Source organism: Mobula birostris, chromosome 20, assembly GCF_030028105.1.
Source record: "Mobula birostris isolate sMobBir1 chromosome 20, sMobBir1.hap1, whole genome shotgun sequence".
Classification (NCBI taxonomy): Eukaryota; Metazoa; Chordata; class Chondrichthyes; order Myliobatiformes; family Myliobatidae; genus Mobula; species Mobula birostris.
In genome coordinates this window covers 52,092,814-52,112,271 of record NC_092389.1, presented here as the reverse complement: position 1 = coordinate 52,112,271, position 19,458 = coordinate 52,092,814, and the positions used below count along the sequence as shown (strand labels likewise).

At 53.9% G+C, this 19,458-nt stretch overlaps 1 protein-coding gene across 1 annotated transcript in view; it reads right to left on the bottom strand.

The window, feature by feature from the left end:
• Window positions 1–19,458, bottom strand: part of dlat (dihydrolipoamide S-acetyltransferase (E2 component of pyruvate dehydrogenase complex)) — a 44,132-nt gene that overhangs the window by 6,898 nt on the left and 17,776 nt on the right. The window contains exons 5-10 of the mRNA XM_072238558.1: window positions 17,545–17,720; window positions 12,150–12,297; window positions 9,877–9,944; window positions 7,998–8,078; window positions 7,799–7,906; window positions 3,963–4,081 (exon numbers count right to left, since the gene is read on the bottom strand). Coding sequence (XP_072094659.1) covers window positions 3,963–4,081; window positions 7,799–7,906; window positions 7,998–8,078; window positions 9,877–9,944; window positions 12,150–12,297; window positions 17,545–17,720 — 700 coding nt within the window. The remainder of the gene's footprint in view (window positions 1–3,962; window positions 4,082–7,798; window positions 7,907–7,997; window positions 8,079–9,876; window positions 9,945–12,149; window positions 12,298–17,544; window positions 17,721–19,458) is intronic.

The window sequence follows — 19,458 nt, the reverse complement described above, 5'->3', positions numbered from 1 at the left end:
TCAAGAGCAACGTGGTAATGCTGCAGCTCTGTAAAACCCTGATTAGACCACACTTGGGATATTTTCTCTCACGTTATCTCCTGGCCTGCCCATCGCCTCCCTCTGATGCTCTCCACTCCCCCCCCACAACCCTTTCCTTCTTCCATGGCCTTCTGTCTCTTTTCACCCAGCTCTTTACCTCATCCCTCCCCCTCCAGGTCTCACCTATCGCCTGGCGTTCCTCTCTCCCCCCTGCCCCCCACCTTTTAAATCCACTCCTCGGCTACTTTCCTCCAGTCCCGCTGAAGGCTCTCGGCCCAAAACCTCGACTGCACTTTTATCCCCCGCAGACGCCGCCCAGCCCGCTGAGCTCCTCCCGCGTTTTCGTGCACATTGCTCGGATTCCCAGCGTCTGCAGACTTTCCGTGCGCGTTGCTCGGATACCCAGCGTCTGCAGACTTTCTCTTGCCTGGAATACTGTGTCCAGCTCTGGCGGCGTGCTCATAGGAAGGAAGAACGTGGATGCTTTGGAGAGGGCGCAGGGGAGATTTTACCGGGACGCTGCCTGGATTAGAGAGCGAGTTTCGGGAGGAAAGGTGAAGCGGGCAAGGGCTTTTCGCTTTGGAGTGAAGGGAGATGAAAGGTGAGGGGCTCACAAAACAATAAGAGGCATAGACAGAGTGGACAGGCAGAGACGATTTCCCAGGGGATGGAAACGGCAAATACTGGGGGGGGGGAGGGGGGAATTATTTTAAAGCAACTGGAGGAGAGTATGGGGGGATGTCAGAAATAGGTGTTTTTTTTAAGAAGAGTGTGTGGTAGATGTGTGGAATACTCTGCCAGGAACGGTGGTACAGGCAGATACATCAGGGATATTTACCAGACTCATCGGCACACGGATGCAAGGCACATAGAGGGAAGGGCCAGATGGATCCCAGAGTAGGTTAGATAGAGCCAGCACAACATTGTGGGCCGAAGGGCCTGCACTGTGCCGTAACTGTCTGTATCCTGCGTCCCTCCTCCTCCACCACCAGCCGTGGTCAGGAGAGGCTTCTGTTCGACTTGAGTCCATCACAGGGCGACGGGTACCAGCTCCCCGATCGCGACACACACTCACCGAGGGCACCGCGGTAACACCCCTCTCTCCCGCTCCCAGTCGCCTGCTGGAATGAATGCTCTTATACTTCTGCGTAGTAGCCTACGCCGTTGTGAACATTTATACTCGTGCGTTGGTGAGTCTGCGTCACTCTGCAATTCACCGCCAAAGTTCTAGTTGGCGGTGGGGTTTCCACACCACTGTGTTGAGTTTCTTTGTGTTGAAACTCAAACTCAAACTTCAGACAATGGCGACTGAAACTGTGAAGGAGGGTGAATTTTCCGTGCTTGTCCGGCCACTGAGAGACATGGACGAGGAAATGCATTTCAAACATTTTCGGATGTCAGCAGGTAGATTTGGCGATTTGGTTCATCGTCTCCAACTGTTTATTTCACATCGGTGTACGCACAGTGACTGGCAATCACCATTCGAGTTTCAGCTTCGGGTGGGAGTCAACAGACTGTAGCAGCCAGCTACAAACGGGCGTCAAGCACAGGGTCCTCCGTAATTTCGGAGGTCTGTAAAGCTTTATGGAAAGCATTGCAGCCAGAGTTCCTTCCCTGCCCTTCAGTCGCCCAACGGGATGCTATTGCAGCGTAGGAGGAAATGTGATGCGACCAGGCGGACCAATCACAGTTGTTGTAGTCTGCGACACCGCGACGCGTAGTTACATTTTGGGAGAGGTGCACGTCAGGCTACGGCGTAGATTTGACGAAGCATAAAGTGGCCTTTAGCCTCCAGCGGGAGGGCAGGCTGGAGTACATCACAGCACAGTAACAGGCACTGGGCTGCGTAGCGTAACGGGTTATGGTGCTGAGGGGGGAGCTGGACCCTTCCCAGGGACGCCTGGATTCTGGCTCATTCATTGTGAACGGAGGCGGGGGAACAGCACCGAAAGCAGTAGCTCAGCTTTGTCTGTCGCACGTACGGCGAGACGGGCCGTTGGCATCAAATAAAGTCAGCAAGGGTGCGCCGGGGGCAGCCCGCGAGTGTCACCCTGCTTCTAACGCCAACGCGGCACGCCTGACCCGTGCACCCTTGGAACGTGGCGGGGAATCCATCCCGCCGTCACGCCCTGGAGCCGCCCGCCCGCGACTCAACGCGTCCTCCAGCTTCCCCCACGGACAGCGCCACGGTTCCCTGGGCCTCTGCAGACGGCGGGAGGCACGACAGGGCACCGAGGGTATCCGGGACAAGAGTGCTGCACCAGACTGAAAGCTTCACTGTTTCTCCAGCGGGTGGCCCAAAAATTGTTTCATGGTCCTGCCGCCACCTCTAAGGAGTTTGTACATTACCCCGCCCCACTCCGTGACCCTGTGGGTGCCCTGGCTTCCCCCCACAGTCCAAAGACACACTGGTCGGTCAGTGGGTGCCGTCCCCAATCCCGGGTTGGCGGCTAAGCACCTCCATCTCCTTCGAGCTTGCGACAGCGCCGAGTACCGCCTCTCCTCCAGCTTGTTCTCGCCGGCCACCTTGGCACCGCCCGTCGCCGGACTCGAGCCCGAGGCCGTGTCGGCCTCCAGCCGCGGCCGCTCCTTCGAGCTTGGCCCTTCCTCAGGCGGAGGCCTTGGGCAGGTCCAGGATCACGGTGCAGCGCCCAAGTTCATTGTGTCTCTTCTAACCAGGTGCACAGCGTACGATTCGTAGATATATGGTGAGGCTTTAATCTCTTCCACGGAAGATGGCCGTTGGGTCACAAGGAGCTCATCCGACCTTTGTCAGATCTCGTTTGTTTTTCAGTCCTGCTGGGTGTCCTCACACCCTCCTCACCAGACTAAGTCCGGTGGGGGGAGCCGGCCCAAGTCGCCGACTGCTCGACCACGGCCCCCAGCTGGTAGGTAGGGTAGGATTAGGTGTGCGTGGCAGGAGTCGAAGGGCCTCTTCCACACTGTGTCTCAATACCGAGGCTCAACCTCACTAATAAGAACCACACCCGGAATTACTCAGACTGACGCTGATTCTTTCCCCCAATGTAAAGGCCACACACAGGAGAGCGAAGAGCGGGCATTGCAGACTGTTAAGAGTTTTAGTCCTCAACTTATCATCCCTTAAGATATTAATTCTCCTGCAACCCTCTGGCACGCTGTGTATCTCACGTCACAGGGAGGCTGGCGCTGATCTCCGGGTTAGGGACGCTCTTGTGACAGGGTCGTAAAGAAAGCTGCTGGCACGTCGGCCTGCCAGACCCAAGGCACTCAGCACGGGAGATGGGATGTTACGTACAAGGCGCTAATTGGGAGAGATGTGTGCAGTTCCGGTCACCTGCCTGCAGGGAGAGATGTCAGTAAGATTGAAAGAGCGCAGAGGAAGTTCAGAAGGACGTTGGCTGAGACTTTGAGGCCTTGAGTTACGGGGAAAAGGCTGAACAGGGTTGGGACTTTACTCCCCAGAACGTAGGAGAGTGAGGGACGATTTGATAGAGGTATTACAAAATTATGAGGGGGTGCAGATAGGGTAGAATGCAAGCCTTCCCTCCCCCCTACTGAAGTGGAGTCAGCCTAGAAGTCGGGGGTCATGGGTTAAGGGTGAAAGGCGAGATGTTGAAAGGGAACATGAGGGGAAACGCCTTCACTCGGAGGGTGGTGAGAGTGTGGAACGAGCTGCCAGCAGAAATGGTGCACGCCAGTTTGATTTCAACACTTGAGAGAAATTCGTACGGCTACGTGGATAGGAGGGGCGCGAAGGGCTGAGGTCTGGGTGCAGGATGACAGGACTGGGCAGAAGTCGGCACCGACCGGGTGGGAGGGGTCTATTCCCGCCCTGCAGTGCTCCCTGGCTGCGAACTGATTTCCAGTGCTCCGCAGTTCCACACACTGGAAACACGTCAACCTTCAAATGAAGAGAACTTCCTTCGGCTACAGGGACCGCCATCGGATCAGCCACTCACTGCCTGATAACGGTGTCCTGCCAGGAGGAATTTGCTTCCGGAACCTTCAAGCACGCCAGAGCCGAAGCCTTGATGAGAAAATCGTTCACCGACAGCTTAATGTTTTCAGATTTAACTTCCTAAAAAACAAACAGGAACAAAAAAAAAAAAGATGAACAACTTCTTCGGGATTAATCACAGAAACAACAATTTGTCCCGAAGCTCCTACGAAATTCTCTGCTGGAGGTACACGACCAGTCTTGAGTGCAGACACTATCGACTACAATACTGTGCAGAAGTCTTAGGCGTACTAGCTAGGTAAACACGGTCACATCTGGAGGGGACTGGGCATACGTGCCCAACTCTCGGCAGCTGGCACGATGTAAATGAACGAGATTCAAGACTGTTTAGTGTCATTTCCAGTACACAGTGGACAGGAGAACGAAATAATTGCTGCTCCAGATCCGGTGCAGAACAAAAAAAAAGATAAAGAACACAAAATAAAAAAAACAAAACAAATATAAATACATAAGATAGCTTACATACACAGATTGATTTTATGTCCATAAAGTGATGCTGGGCACAGGAGAGTCTGTACACAAGTCATAGTCATACTTTACTGATCCCGGGGGAAATTGGTTTTCGTTACAGTTGCACCATAAATAATAAGTAGTAATAGAACCATAAAGTTAAATAGTAATATGTAAATTATGCCAGTAAATTATGAAATAAGTCCAGGATCAGCCTATTAGCTCAGGATATCTGACCCTCCAAGGGAGGAGTTGTAAACTTTGATGGCCACAGGCAGGAATGACTTCCTATGACGCTCTGTGCTGCATCTCGGTGGAATGAGTCTCTGGCTGAATGTACTCCTGTGCCCACCCAGTACATTATGTAGTGGATGGAAGACATTGTCCAAGATGGCATGCAACTTGGACAGCATCCTCTTTTCAGACACCACCGTCAGAGAGTCCAGTTCCATCCCCACAACATCACTGGCCTTACGAATGAGTTTGTTGATTCTGTTGGTGTCTGCTACCCTCAGCCTGCTGCCCCAGTACACAACAGCAAACATGATCGCACTGGTCACCACAGACTCGTAGAACATCCTCAGCATCGTCTGGCAGATGTGAAAGGACCTCAGTCTCCTCAGGAAATAGAGACGGCTCTGGCCCTTCCTGGGTGACTCCGACAGGAAACGGTAAAGTAGTGGTGGTTCAGGGCGCGGATAGGCGGGACGGGGGGTCGCGGACGGGCGGGACAATGCACAGGACACCAGTGGAAAGTGTACCGGAAATACGCCAGCACCCAAGTGCTTAACTCCTCAATACGGCCATGGCCCTAAGGATGGTTTCAGACAGCGATGTGGTTAACAGCTCTCTCTCTCTCTCTCCCTCCCTCTGTTCTTTTCCCTCGTGTACGACTACACCACAGGGACCGGCAGCAGTAAGGGGGAAATACTGCTTAATTATTGTGAAAACTTCCTGGGCAGTTGAAACCGCCCAACGCATCACCAGCACCAGCCTTCCTGCCATCAAGGACATATCTACAGGAAGGTGCCAGGGAGTAACACCGTGAAGGATCCCACCCACCCTGCTCACGGACTGTCTGTCCCACTCCCATCGGGGAGGAGGCTACGTAGAATACACACCAGGACCGTGAAGGATCCCACCCACCCTGCTCACCGACTGTCTGTCCCGCTCCCATCGGGGAGGAGGCTACATAGCACCCACACCAGGACCGTGAAGGATCCCACCCACCCTGCTCACGGACTGTCTGTCCCACTCCCATCGGGGAGGAGGCTACGTAGCATCCACACCAGGACCGTGAAGGATCCCACCCACCCTGCTCACGGACTGTCTGTCCCACTCCCATCGGGGAGGAGGCTACGCAGCGTCCACACCAGGACCGTGAAGGATCCCACCCACCCTGCTCACGGACTGTCTGTCCCACTCCCATCGGGGAGGAGGCTACGCAGCATCCACACCAGGACCGTGAAGGGTCCCACCCACCCTGCTCACGGACTGTCTGTCCCACTCCCATCGGGGAGGAGGCTACGCAGCATCCACACCAGGACCGTGAAGGGTCCCACCCACCCTGCTCACGGACTGTCTGTCCCACTCCCATCGGGGAGGAGGCTACGTAGCATCCACACCAGGACCGTGAAGGATCCCACCCACCCTGCTCACGGACTGTCTGTCCCACCCCCATCGGGGAGGAGGCTACGTAGCACCCACACCAGGACCGTGAAGGATCCCACCCACCCTGCTCACGGACTGTCTGTCCCACTCCCATCGGGGAGGAGGCTACGTGGCATCCACACCAGGACCGTGAAGGGTCCCACCCACCCTGCTCACGGACTGTCTGTCCCACTCCCATCGGGGAGGAGGTTATGTAGCACCCACACCAGGACCGTGAAGGGTCCCACCCACCCACCCTGCTCACGGACTGTCTGTCCCACTCCCATCGGGGAGGAGGCTACGTAGCACCCACACCAGGACCGTGAAGGATCCCACCCACCCTGCTCACGGACTGTCTGTCCCACTCCCATCGGGGAGGAGGCTACGTAGCGTCCACACCAGGACCGTGAAGGGTCCCACCCACCCACCCTGCTCACGGACTGTCTGTCCCACCCCCATCGGGGAGGAGGCTACGCAGCGTCCACACCAGGACCGTGAAGGATCCCACCCACCCACCCTGCTCATGGACTGTCTGTCCCACTCCCATCGGGCAGGAGGCTACGTAGCGTCCACACCAGGACCGTGAGGGATCACACCCACCCTGCTCACAGACTGTCTGTCCCACTCCCATCGGGGAGGAGGCTACGTAGCGTCCACACCAGGACCGTGAAGGGTCCCACCCACCCACCCTGCTCATGGACTGTCTGTCCCACTCCCATCGGGGAGGAGGCTACGTAGCATCCACACCAGGACCGTGAAGGATCCCACCCACCCTGCTCACGGACTGTCTGTCCCACTCCCATCGGGGAGGAGGCTACGTAGCACCCACACCAGGACCGTGAAGGATCCCACCCACCCTGCTCACGGACTGTCTGTCCCACTCCCATCGGGGAGGAGGCTACGTAGCACCCACACCAGGACCGTGAAGGATCCCACCCACCCTGCTCACGGACTGTCTGTCCCACTCCCATCGGGGAGGAGGCTACGTAGCATCCACACCAGGACCGTGAAGGATCCCACCCACCCTGCTCACGGACTGTCCGTCCCACTCCCATCGGGGAGGAGGCTACGTAGCGTCCACACCAGGACCGTGAAGGGTCCCACCCACCCTGCTCACGGACTGTCTGTCCCACTCCCATCGGGGAGGAGGCTATGTAGCGTCCACACCAGGACCGTGAAGGGTCCCACCCACCCTGCTCATGGACTGTCTGTCCCACTCCCATCGGGGAGGAGGCTACGCAGCGTCCATACCAGGACCGTGAGGGATCACACCCACCCTGCTCACGGACTGTCTGTCCCACTCCCATCGGGGAGGAGGCTACGTAGCACCCACACCAGGACCGTGAAGGATCTCACCCACCCTGCTCACGGACTGTCCGTCCCACTCCCATCGGGGAGGAGGCTACGCAGCGTCCATACCAGGACCCACCAGACTCAAAAACAGTGACTTTCCCCAAGCAGTGAGTCTGATCAACACCTCCACCCAGTAACCCACCCCTCCACACCCCCAAACCACCACTACTTTATCATTTCCTGTCAGAGTCACCTTCTGTACAGAGACTCCTGTGCCCAGAGTCACTTTATGGACAATCGATAGAAGCGATCTTATATTTCGGTATTTAGAAGTGACACAACTGAACAGTCCTGAACAGGCCGTGCGCCCAGCTTTTGCCTCACCTCGTTCAGCTGCTTCCTGAGTTGCAGAATCATGTCCATGTTAACGTCTATGGAGAGGTAATAATGGGGGATACTCTGTTTGGACTGCATGAGACGCTGGGCTATCACCTGAGGAGACAAGGCAGACAAGGCGATTACAGACAGGAGAGGGAAGGAGGGAAGGAAACGTCTGCCTCGTTAAACCGCGCCCACCCGTTACCTTCCGTATGTTGGTGATGGGGATGTCCGTGAACGTTCCGGTGGGAACGGCCGCTACACTGGGTGCAGCCACACCCGGAGCCTACGGACGACAAGAAAGCATCTCAGTGTCTCAGGCAGTCACGGTAACAACAGCAGCTGAAACTCCCGCGTTTTGCAAATGCGCCCACCGTTTAAAAGACCCCGTGGAACAAGACCGGTTGTTTGCCCCTCCTGCCTGATCCTGGAAACCAGTGAACCTTTACGAACTCTGTATTCAGTTAACTTACCCACAACCCAACTAATCTACTGATCTCTACTATGAATACAAAACAGTGGCAGCCTGAACGGCTCCCCACCTTGGGCAAAGAGCCCCCAAAGGCTCACCTTTCTCCTCAGCCGAACTCGGAGAGTTTGCTCCAAACTTACGCCATCAACACACTCAAGAATCGGTCACGCTTCAACGGGGGTCAAAACCCAAGGCAGCGTCGGGTTAAGAGTATTTCAACTCCCACCTTGCCAAGAGCCAGCCTCCCACCCAGCCCGGAGGTTCTCCCTTCTCCCGCTCTCCCGTCGGGCGGGAGGTAGAAAGGCCTGGAAGCTTGTGCCAGCTCCTGTCCCACTGTGATCAGACTCTTGAAACGATCTCTCTCTTCTGCAATATAATGGGTTCTTGGCCTCACTGTCCTCCCCGTTATGAGCTTGCACTTTACTGCCTACCTGCTCTCTCTCTCTCTCTGTCGCTGTTACACTTCATTCTGCAATTGTTACTGTATCAGCCTGTTCGTATAAACAGTACGCAAGGCAAGCTTCTCACCGCATTTCGGTGCATGCGACAGTAATAAACCAACTTGGCGAACTTCACTGCGCGCCCAACCATTCCCACGCCTTGGACCCTTTCTGTTAACGGAGGGGGGGGTCTGTGGACCACAAATGGGAAACCTCCCCCACCCCGTCCCCCTGGCCAGACATGTACACAACGACCCTGATGTCACCTCACTGGAAACCATGACGCCAACCCCTTTGCAATGAAGGCCAAGACGTGCTCTCGCTCCCCGACTCCTGCCCCTGCACGCAGACACTCACAGGTCTGTCTACAAGTGTTTACCAGCACTTTTCAATCTCTCATCTTTATTTTAAAAAATACTCCGCCCTTGTATTTTTCTACCAGAGCAGATGGCCTCACTTCTACCTTCTGTAGCCTTGCCCCTTCACTTGACCTGTCTGTATACCCCTGCGGTCACTCTAGTCCCATCAAGGTAACCACCCGAGATATCTTACACTCAGTGAATCTGGCCATCGCCTCCCAGCCCAACGGTGACGCGCGAAACCCCAGCTCAAGGACGATCCACTGGATCCTAGTTCTGCCAGCCAGTCCCCCGTCCGTCCCACTCTGACCCCGTAGAGAACATTTCTCCCCACCCCCCCGCCGCCGTCTGTACGTTCTCCCCACGCCCGCCTGCGTTTCCCCCCTCCCCCCAGTCCAAAGACGTGCCGGTTGGTAGGTTAACTAGCCGTTGTAAATCGTCCCGTGACTAGGCTAGGATTAAATCGGGCCAATGCCGTTCCGCGTCTCAGTAAAATACCCCGATCTCCGCCCACATTGCGAGGGCGTATGGGTTAGGGAGGGTGAGTTGTGGCCGTGCTACAGTGGTGTCAGAGCGTGGTGACTCTCACTGCCCCCACCCCACCCCCCAAAACACCCCGGCTCGTTCCTCTACAGCTGGCAGAGTGCAGGTCACCCACAGATTTCGAGACACAGGAGATTTCCAAAGTACGAACCGCACTAGGCAGGGTCCCCAGAACCGCGGGGTCAGTGTTTTCAGTACACTGATCGCCACGGCTACGGAGCTAGAAATGAGCACGGTGGCAATTAACTGCGGGAAAGGCTTTGAACTCACCGGTGCTGCCTTGGAAGGCACGAAAGAATCAACATCTTTCTTCCTGATCTGGCCGTCTTGTCCAGTGCCTAATTAAAGGAAAGAGACTCAGTCTAGACTCTCCTGAGCGAAAGCTCGCCCTGCACTTCAAAAATTATCACCGTTCTACGTGCCCCAACCTATGACGTGGGTAATCACAGTGGCCATCTTGGCAATTTTTTTTCTACACAAGTGGTTTGCCGTCACATTCTTCTGGGCAGTGTGTGTCTTTACAAAACGGGTGACCCCCCCCCCCCACCCCATCCCGCCCAGCCATTATCAATACTCTTCCGAGATTGTCTCACATTCAGCGGTTGTATAACCAGGACTTGCGATCTGCACCGGCTGCTGGTACGACCATCCACCACCTGCTCCCAGGGCCTCACATGACCCTGATCAGGTGGGGCTAAGCAGGTGCCACACCTCGCCAGAGGGTGACCTGCAGGCCAGCGGAGGGAAGGAGCACCTCACACCTCCTTTGGCAGGGACGCATCTCCACCCCAACACCTTTGTACTTCGGGGGTGGGGGGGGGGTCACATTTATTGATCGGTACTTTGAAAATACATTGCAACAGATTCAACTGCTCTTTCATAAAGACGCAAATCTCAACTGCTCTTTCTAGCTACATCCTAAAGTTAATGCGTCACACTGTCTCTGAGGCACTCCTCTGTTTCCGTGGACATTTGCGAAGAAAAAGAATTTCAGGATGTATATTGTATACATTTCCCTGACATTAAATGTACCTATTGAAACAAGGAAAACCATATTTTACAAGGAAAAACAATCACATATTTTGATACATTTCTAAATGTAACCAAGAATCAGAATCATGTTGCAATTTAATGTGGATAAGTGTAAGGTTATCCACTTTGGTGGCAAGAACAGGAAAACAGATTATTATCTGAATGGTGGCCAATTAGGAAAAGGGGGAGGTGCAACGAGACCTGGGTGTCATTATACACCAGTCATTGAAAGTGGGCATGCAGGTACAGCAGGCGGTGAAAAAGGCGAATGGTATGCTGGCATTCATAGCAAGAGGATTCGAGTACAGGAGCAGGGAGGTACTACTGCAGTTGTACAAGGCCTTGGTGAGACCACACCTGGAGTATTGTGTGCAGTTTTGGTCCCCAAATCTGAGGAAAGACATCCTTGCCAGAGAGGGAGTACAAAGAAGGTTCACCAGATTGATTCCTGGGATGGCAGGACTTTCATATGATGAAAGACTGGATTGACTAGGTTTATACTCTCTGGAATTTAGAAGATTGAGGGGGGATCTTATTGAAACATATAAAATTCTAAAGGGATTGGACAGGCTAGATGCAGGAAGATTGTTCCCGATGTTGGGGAAGTCCAGAACGAGGGGTCACAGATTAAGGATAAAGGGGAAGCCTTTTAGGACGGAGATGAGGAAAAACTTCTTCACACAGAGAGTGGTGAATCTGTGGAATTCTCTGCCACAGGAAATAGTTGAGGCCAGTTCATTGGCTATATTTAAGAGGGAGTTAGATATGGCCCTTGTGGCTAAAGGGATCAGGGGGTATGGAGGGAAGGCAGGTACAGGGTTCTGAGTTGGATGATCAGCCATGATCATACTGAATGGCGGTGCAGGCTTGAAGGGCCGAATGGCCTACTCCTGCACCTATTTTCTATGTTGCTATGTTTATTATCACTAATACAAGTCATGAAATTTGTTATTTTGTGGCAACAGTACAGAGCAATACATAAAATATACTATAAGTTTTAAGAAATATACAAGACCATAAGACATAGGAGCAGAATTAGGCTACTTGGCCCATAGAGTCTGCTCCACCATTCAATCATGGCTGATCCTTCCTTTCTCCCCCCACTCCTCGGCTAAACATATGTTGATATAGTCTAAAACACTTCACTCTTTTGCCTCTAAGTACAGTTGTGGTTATGCACCCACATCGAGGGAAGGCTGGGCACGAGGGCAGACACGAACACAAATAGAAACACAAGAGCTTCTGCAGGTGTGAAACACACAGAGAGTTTTGGGAATTTAAACTCAGGAGCATCCGTAGGCGCTCTGGTCAGCATCGATCACGCTTCCTCAAAGAATTGCGCGGGCTCCACTCACAAACTAATCAGGCAAGAGCGTGATTAGACTGGGCCATGCTAGCACCACCCCTCCCCCACCACCGCCCCCGTGGAGGCTCGCGTCGAGTCAATTAAACTTTATGCTCCTGCAAACACTAAGCTCAGGGTTGTAAACCAAACGCAAAGTTCAACGTACCTTTCACCAGCTGGAGGTCGATGCCCTTTTCGGATGCCAGTTTCTTCGCCAGCGGGCTGGCAAAGACGCGACCTTTGGGATCTCTGGGGGCGGGCGGAGGAGTGGACATGGGCGGCGTTGCCACGGGTTGCTGAGTGACGGGGGGGGCCTGCAACGCATGACAAAGCGTCACAGCGTTTGTACTTCTCAAACAAAGACCACCAAGGGGATCACAGGTGTCTCCCCTGCCCCACCCGACACCCCCATCTGTAACATTTACCGTCAGCACTGCAGACAAAGGGCCCAAAGTATTGTTGAGAAACCCTGCCACCCGTCCCACAAACTCTCTGACCCACAACCGTCAGGAAGGAGGTCCAGGAGCATCTGGATTAGGACTGCCAGACTGGTTGACAGCTCCTTCCCTCAGAACACCCTGCCACCACTGAGTCTGAACCAGTCTGGCCTTTCTCCTCTCACCTCTCTCGCGACCATTCCGTTTTTTTTTTTGCCCACAGAACCACCACTCACTGGATGCCTTTTTGTTGTTTATTTTCCCCTCCCCGCATTATTTTCTGTAAACTCTAGAGACTGTCGTGCGTGAGAATCCCAGGAGATCAGCCGTTTCTGAGATACTCAAACCACCCTGTCTGGCACCAACGATTTCCACGGGCAAAGTCACTGAGAATTTGCCCGGATTGAGGGGGGCGTGCCTTACGAGAACAGGCTGAGCGAACTCGGCCTTTTCTCCTTGGAGCGCCGGAGGGTGAGAGGTGACCTGATAGAGGTGTGTAAGATGATGAGAGGCATTGATCATGTGGATAGTCAGAGGCTTTATTCCAGGGCTGGAATGGCTAGCACAAGAGGGTACAGTCTTAAGGTGTTTGGAAGTAGGTACGGGGGATGTCAGGGGTAAATTTTTCCACACGGTGTGGTGGGTGTGGGGATGCACTGCCGGCAGTGGTGGTGGAGGTGGATACAACAGGGTCTTTTAAGAGACTCTCAGATAGGTACACGGAGCTTAGAAAAAAATAGAGGGCTATTCCGTAGGGAAATTCTGGGCAGCTTCTAGAGTAAGGCACAACACTGTGGGCCGAAGGGCCTGTAATGTGCTGAGGATTTCTATGTTCTATCTTTTTTCACTATTCTGCTGTTTGGTCAGGACAGCAGCTGAACCTCTTGGCCACGCCGGCATGCTTTTATAGATCGAGCCTCTGCCGCGCGGTTGGCTGCGACTGGATTATTCGCACGAACGAGCAGGTGTACCTCGTAACGCGGCCACGGCGTGCAGAACGAGGCAGCATTTGGCGAGTGCCTCGACGCCTGGCACTGAAGTCAGACATTAACACTTTTACCGGGAGTGCTGCTGAAGATTTGTGAGAGGAAGGCCAAGCCAATAAAGAAAGTTCAAACCACAAACTGATTTCCTTTGCACAGATAGAGGGAAGGCAGTAAATCCCGTCATAAGATGGGGCAGCAAAGAGAATACCGTCACTAAGGCTTTATAAGGAACTGGTCAGACTACACTTGGAGTATTGTGAGCAGTTCTGGGCCCCTTGTCTAAGAAAGGATGTACTGGCATAGGAGAGGGTTCAGAGGAGGCTCATGTGAATGTTTCTGGGAATGGAAGGGCTAACGCAGGGTGGAAAAGTCTTAGGCAGATATAGATAGATAGGGTGCTGAAGGCTCTTGCACCGCACTGCTGTCACAAAGGAAAAACAGATTCCGTGACGTATGTGAGTGACGATAAAGGGTCTCTGTTGGGGACTGAGAGTGGGAAATGGGTGGGAAAAGGGGAAGGGAGAGGGGAATCATGGTTGGGAAAAGGGGAAGGGAGAGGGCAATCATGATTGGGAAAAGAGGAAGGGAGAGGAGAATCATGGTTGAGAAAAGGGGAAGAGAGAGGAGAATCATGGTTGGGAAAAGGGGAAGGGAGAGGGGAATCATGGTTGGGAAAAGGGGAAGGGAGAGGGGGAATCATGGTTGGGAAAAGGGGAAGGGAGAGGGGGAATCATGGTTGGGAAAGGGGAAGGGAGAGGGGAATCATGGTTGGGAAAAGAGGAAGGGAGAGGGGAATCATGGTTGGGAAAAGGGGAAGGGAGAGGGGGAATCATGGTTGGGAAAAGGGGAAGGGAGAGGGGAATCATGGTTGGGAAAAGGGGAAGGGAGAGGGGGAATCATGGTTGGGAAAAGGGGAAGGGAGGGGGGAATCATGGTTGGGAAAAGGGGAAGGGAGAGGGGGAATCATGGTTGGGAAAAGGGGAAGGGAGAGGGGGAATCATGGTTGGGAAAAGGGGAAGGGAGAGGGGAAATCATGGTTGGGAAAGGGGAAGGGAGAGGGGAATCATGGTTGGGAAAAGAGGAAGGGAGAGGGGAATCATGGTTGGGAAAAGGGGAAGGGAGAGGGGGAATCATGGTTGGGAAAAGGGGAAGGGAGAGGGGAATCATGGTTGGGAAAAGAGGAAGGGAGAGGGGAATCATGGTTGGGAAAAGGGGAATGGAGAGGGGAAGCACCAGAGAGACATTCTGTAACGATCAACAAGCCGATCGTTTGGAATCAAATTAGCTTGCCTGGTGTCTTAGGGCTGGGTGTGGCTGTACCTGAGTCACCCGGCACCAACTCCCCGCCCCCGGCACTCCTCCTCTGCCACCCGTCCCACGCCCCACCCGCGGGCCCTCCTCCCTCGCCGTCCCCAACGCCCTCTGCTCCCGCCAGATTTACAGACTCGCTCTCCGCTCCGCGTTGGCAAGTACATCACTGTTGCGCGAAAGGCTGAGGCACCCTCGCTGCATATATCTGTGTGCCTGAGACTTTCGCACAGTGCCCCATGAGGAGGGTCCGATGACCCTGGGTCTGTCCTCGCTAGGGTTTAGACCAGGGGTCCCCAACCTTTTTTGCACCGCGGACCGGTTTAATACTGACAATATTCTTGCAGGCCGGCCGACCGGGGTGGGTGTTCCAGTAGGGTTAAACTCACCTCAACGTATCCTTTACAGTTAGGGTTGCCAACTTTCTCACTCACAAATAAGGGCCACTTTACCCCGAGAAAGACTACCACGACCATGAAGCTTTGCGCGGGCACTTGTTTGCGCATGCAATGTTCGCATGCGCGTACCTGCCGATTTTTTCCCTCCACAAACCGGTTTTGCCTTCATCTTCCTGACTATACTGTACATACATTATTTCTGCTTTACATAGGCTGTGTATTTATCATATCATTCCTGCTTTTACTATGTGTTAGTGTTATTTATTTTCGGTTTTATGTGTTATTTGGTATGATTTGTTAGGTTTTTTTTTGGGTCTGGGAACACTCGAAAATGTTTCCCATATAAATTATTGGTAATTGCTTCTTCGCTTCACGCCATTTCAGCACGAAAGGTTTCATAGGAACGCTCTACCTTAGCGGGGGAAATACGGGACAAGGGCGGTCCCGTATGGGACAAACCAACTTAGCCCAATATACGGGATGTCCCGGCTAATACGGGACAGTTGGCAACCCTGTGTTCAAGTTCAACAGTGCGTGACAGGGAATGAGGAAAGGTGCAGCTGACTCGTATCGTTTCCTCGCGGCCTGGTAGCACATGCTTTGCGGCCCGGTGGTTGGGGACCGCTGGTTTAGACGAATGAGAAGGGATTTCGTTGAAATCTCTCGAATGTTGAAAGGCCTTGCCAGAGTGTACGTGGAGAGGTGCCATACTGGGAGAGTCTAAGACCAGAGGGCACAGCCTCAGAATTGGAGGAGGGGGGGCGGAGTGCGTCTATTTAGAGCAGAGACGAGGAGGAATTTCTTTCGCCAGAGGGTGGTGATTCTGTGGAATTCGTTGCCACGGGCGGCTGTCTCGGCCAAGTCACCGGGTGCATTTAAAGTGGAGGCTGATGGTTCTTGGTGAGTCAGAGTGCCGAACGTTACGGGGAAAGGCAGGAGAATGGGGTTGAGAGGGGGCAGGTTCGATGGGCCAAATGGCCTAATCGGCCCCTGTGTCTTGTGGTCTGTATGATATACAGTTCTGACTGCCCCCCGCCATTTCCACAGAAAGGCGACGCGCAGGAGATCTGTCGGGACCTTGCCTGGGTCTTTACAAACAAGAGACACCAGTCAGGCTGGGTCAACTTCCCCCGGACATGCACGGCAGCGTAACGCGCTACAGCGCCGGGCGACTGGGGACCAACTCCTGCCGCTGTCCGCATGGAGTCTGCACGTTCCTCCTCCGCTTTCCCCCTCACCGCCCAGAGACCTGCCCCGGTCGAGGGTCAGCAGTCCCTGTAAATCGTCCTGTGACCAGGCTGGTGTTAAATCGGCGGATTGCCGGACACCGTGGCTCGAAGGAAGGGCCTATTTCGCACTGTAACTCAATAGATGAATAAATCCGCAGGGGTTTCCTCTGGGAGCTCTGCTTTCCTCCCACATTCCAAACCCTAACTGGCCACAGGGTTGTAACTGGGCCGAGCGGGCTCGTTGGGCAGGCAGGGCCTGGGACTGGGCAGTATTGCTAAATTGCATTAAATTAAAATTAACACCGTGGGGTACACAGTAGATTAACGCCATGGGGTACACAGCTATATAGGACCCTGGTCAGACCCCACTTGGGAGTACTGTGCTCAATTCTGGTCACCTCACTACAGGAAGGACGTGGAAACCATAGAAAGGGTGCAGAGGAGACTTACAAGGATGTTGCCTGGATTGGGGAGCGTGCCTTATGAGAATAGGTTGAGTGAACTCAGCCTTTTCTCCTTGGAGCGACGGAGAATGAGAGGTGACCTGATAGAGGTGTACAAGATGATGAGAGGCATTGATCGTGTGGATAGTCAGAGGCTTTTTCCCAGGGCTGAAATGGCTGCCACAAGAGGACACAGGTTTACGGTGCTGGGGAGTAGGTACAGAGGAGATGTCAGGGGTAAGTTTTTTACTCAGAGAGTGGTGAGTGCGTGGAATGGGCTGCCGGCAATGGTGGTGGAGGGGGAAACGATAGGGTCTTTTAAGAGACTCCTGGACAAGCTCAGAAAAATAGGGGGCTATGGGTAACCCCGGGTAATTTCTCAGGTAAGGACATGTTCGGCACAGCTTTGTGGGCCGAAGGGCCTGTATTCTGCTGGAAGCTTTCCATGTTTCTATTAGCATCACCAAGGAACCCTTAAGGGCGCAGGTTCGGGGTACCGGGCGAAACACTGAGCGGGATCTCAGGAGCGAGATCTTCACCCTGAGGGTGGGTGGAACCCCCCGGAACATTCCGCCCCAGACGACGGGTGGGGGCAGAGGCTCTCCCAGAAGCTTCGCGCGGGAGTTGGGCAGGCCGATCGGTCACCGGGGCACGGGCAAGCTGCAGGCCCGGCAACGGAACCGGCGCAGACGGGTGCTCGGGGAGGGGGGCCCGCTCGGTCGCGGCGGGCCGGGCCGGGCTGACCCACGGCCATCCTTACCGGAGGCGCAGGCTGCGGTTTAATGTCGGCCACCCCGGTCTCGACGTAGTCAGCGAACGCCGGGATGTCCGACTCCTTCTCCACGATGATGCAAAGCGCCGTCCCAAGGAGGAGATCCCTGGTGCCCTCGGGCACCAGAATCTTGGCCAAGTAACCTTCTTCCATCACTTCAAACCCTGAGGAGACAACAGGATAGAGGCCGTTTTAAACTTTACGCTCTGGGGAGGGGGGCGGGGGCCCGACTGCAACATTAGCACCCTGGCAAAACCGCACAGGATTCAAGATCGTGAAATGTCATTTCCAGTACACGAGGGCAAAGGAGACCCTCCAGTATTTTGTGTGTGTGTGTGTTACAGAGGAGGAATGGTTACCCTGGATCTGGTGCAGCACAGAAAAACACACCATGAGATAAAGACACAACACATAAGATAGCTTACACACACAGATCGATTGTCTGTCCATAAAGTGACGCTGGGCACAGGAGTGTCTGTACAGAAGGTGACTCTGACAGGAAATGATAAAGTAGTGGTGGTTTGGGGGGTGTGGAGGGGTGGGTTAGTGGGTGGAGGTGTTGATCAGGCTCACTGCTCGGGGAAAGTCACTGTTTTAGAGTCTGGTGGGTCCTGGTGTGGGTGCTACGTAGCCTCCTCCCCGATGGGAGTGGGACAGACAGTCCGTGAGCAGGGTGGGAGGGACCCTTCACGGTGATGATACTGGCCCCTTTTCCAGCACCTTTCTGTATACGTGTCCTTGACGGCTGATGCTGGTGATGCACTGGGCATCTGGCACCAACCAAAATTTTATACGTCAAACTGTGCTTCCACACTAAAGAGCTGCTGGGTAGTTTCACAGATGTTTTCTTATTCATAGAGTGGATGTGACCAGCCCGACAATTGTCCTTGAACTGAGAGTTGGGAGCCACCAATGTGTTCAACCCCGGGATGACCGCAGACCAGGCGAGCGTCTCTTTCCGTGACGGACTCCAGTGAACGCGCTGAACCAAGCAGATTACCACCCGCGATTACCCCTTTTCATGACGCCTGACTGTGCTTCACCCCACCTCCATTTCTTCCCGTTACCGCCACCCACGGCTCTAATCTGCTAATTAAATTTGCTGACGACGCTACATTGATCGGCCTGATCTCAAACAATAACCAGGTGGCCTACAGGGAGGAAGCCATCACCCTGACACAGTGGTGTCAAGAAAACAACCTCTCCCTCAACGTCACAAAAACAAAGGAGCTGGTTGTGGACGACAGCAGGAATGGAGACAGGCTAACCCCTATCGACGTCAATGGATCTGGGGTTGAGAGGGTGAACAGCTTTAAGTTCCTCGGCATAAACATCACCGAGGATCTCACGTGGTCTGTACACACTGGCTGTGTGGTGAAAAAGGCATAACAGCACCTCCTTCACCTCAGACAGTTGAGGAAGTTTGGTATGGGCCCCCAAATCCTAAGAACTGTCTACAGGGGCACGACTGAGAGCATCCTGACTGGCTGCATCACTGCCTGGTACGGGAACTGTATCTCCCTCAGTCACAGGACTCTGCAGAGAGTGGTGTGGACAGCCCAGCGCATCTGTAGATGTGAACTTCCCACTATTCAGGACATTTACAGAGACAGGTGTGTAAAAAGGATCATTGGGGACCCGAGTCACCCCAACCACAAACTGCTCCAGCTTCTACCATCCGGGAAACGGTACCGCAGCATAAAAGCCAGGACCAACAGGCTCCGGGACAGCTTCTTCCACCAGGCCATCAGACTGATTAACTCACGCTGATTTGAGTGTACTCCATATTACACTGACTGTTCTATTTATTATAGATTACTGTGATTGCACATTGCAGATTCTGACGGAGAAATAACGTGAAGATTTTTTACTCCTCATGTACGTGAAGGGTCTAAGAAATGA